Consider the following 803-nt stretch of genomic DNA (forward strand, 5'->3'; position numbering starts at 1 on the left):
GGTGAGTAAATCACAACAGATTTGTATTTTCTGAGGGAACTAGCATTCAAAAAAGGGTTGCAATTAACAAAACATTTTGAGATGTGCATGTTTAAGGTGGCCTGACAAGCTCTGATTATCCAAAAGCCCTGAGGTTAAGAGGCAGGAGAAGGTGGGATGTGAAACGTTACTAAAAATGACTGGTTTTGTGAACCTATACTGAACTTTACTTATGAACGGGGAGGTGCTGAAAAGGACAGAGATCTTAAGTAAGTTAGTGAGTTTTTTGGAACAGAGTGAAAAACGAAAGCTTTAAGCACAGGAAAAGAGAATTTGAAACATGAGGCTCTCAGAGTAAAGAATAGTGAGAGGGCAAAGGTCAGTGTCACGGAAACGGTGGAAGGAGGTCAAGATTCCTCGTTGCCAGAGTCGTCTTCATCGCCAAAACAGTCCCCGGCCATTTCATTGCCAATCCCACTGGCCTCCGCCTCGTCTTCGTCATCCTCCTCCTCCTCTATGTCATCGTCATATAGATCGTCATAGAGCAGGTCAGAGCTACTGTCGTGGGAAGGCACTTTGGTCTGGATGCAGTACTCAGCTAGCGTCGTTGGTACTTTAACTCCATCTCGCTCTGCATCTGCCTTAGTGGACATCACCTGCTTCCTGTGCACAATGCAAAGACAGAGTCAGCAAACCAGTTAAGGCTTTTTGGAACAGCTGCAAAAGTAATACCTCTCTCTCGCGCGCTTGTAGCCTGTATCATTTCATATGAAATCGCGAAAGAAACTACGAGCATGCAATGTCGTAGTAGTTATGTCGTCAGT

General features: G+C 44.8%; 1 protein-coding gene across 1 annotated transcript; it reads right to left on the reverse strand.

The window, feature by feature from the left end:
* Nucleotides 1-6: 6 nt before the first annotated feature.
* On the reverse strand, nt 7-717 carry LOC107682474 (ubiquitin-conjugating enzyme E2 R2-like). Its single transcript, XM_016478698.1, has one exon. It carries the CDS (start codon nt 630-632, stop codon nt 387-389), a length of 246 nt encoding a protein of 81 aa, XP_016334184.1. The 5' UTR covers nt 633-717; the 3' UTR covers nt 7-386.
* Nucleotides 718-803: the final 86 nt, after the last annotated feature.

This window comes from Sinocyclocheilus anshuiensis, unplaced genomic scaffold (assembly GCF_001515605.1).
Source record: "Sinocyclocheilus anshuiensis isolate Anshui unplaced genomic scaffold, SAMN03320099.WGS_v1.1 C32246552, whole genome shotgun sequence".
NCBI classification, from domain to species: domain Eukaryota; kingdom Metazoa; phylum Chordata; class Actinopteri; order Cypriniformes; family Cyprinidae; genus Sinocyclocheilus; species Sinocyclocheilus anshuiensis.

Bases quoted from the DNA above. Each gene is read 5' to 3' on its own strand.
- LOC107682474 (XM_016478698.1), bottom strand. From the start codon at position 632: ATGTCCACTAAGGCAGATGCAGAGCGAGATGGAGTTAAAGTACCAACG.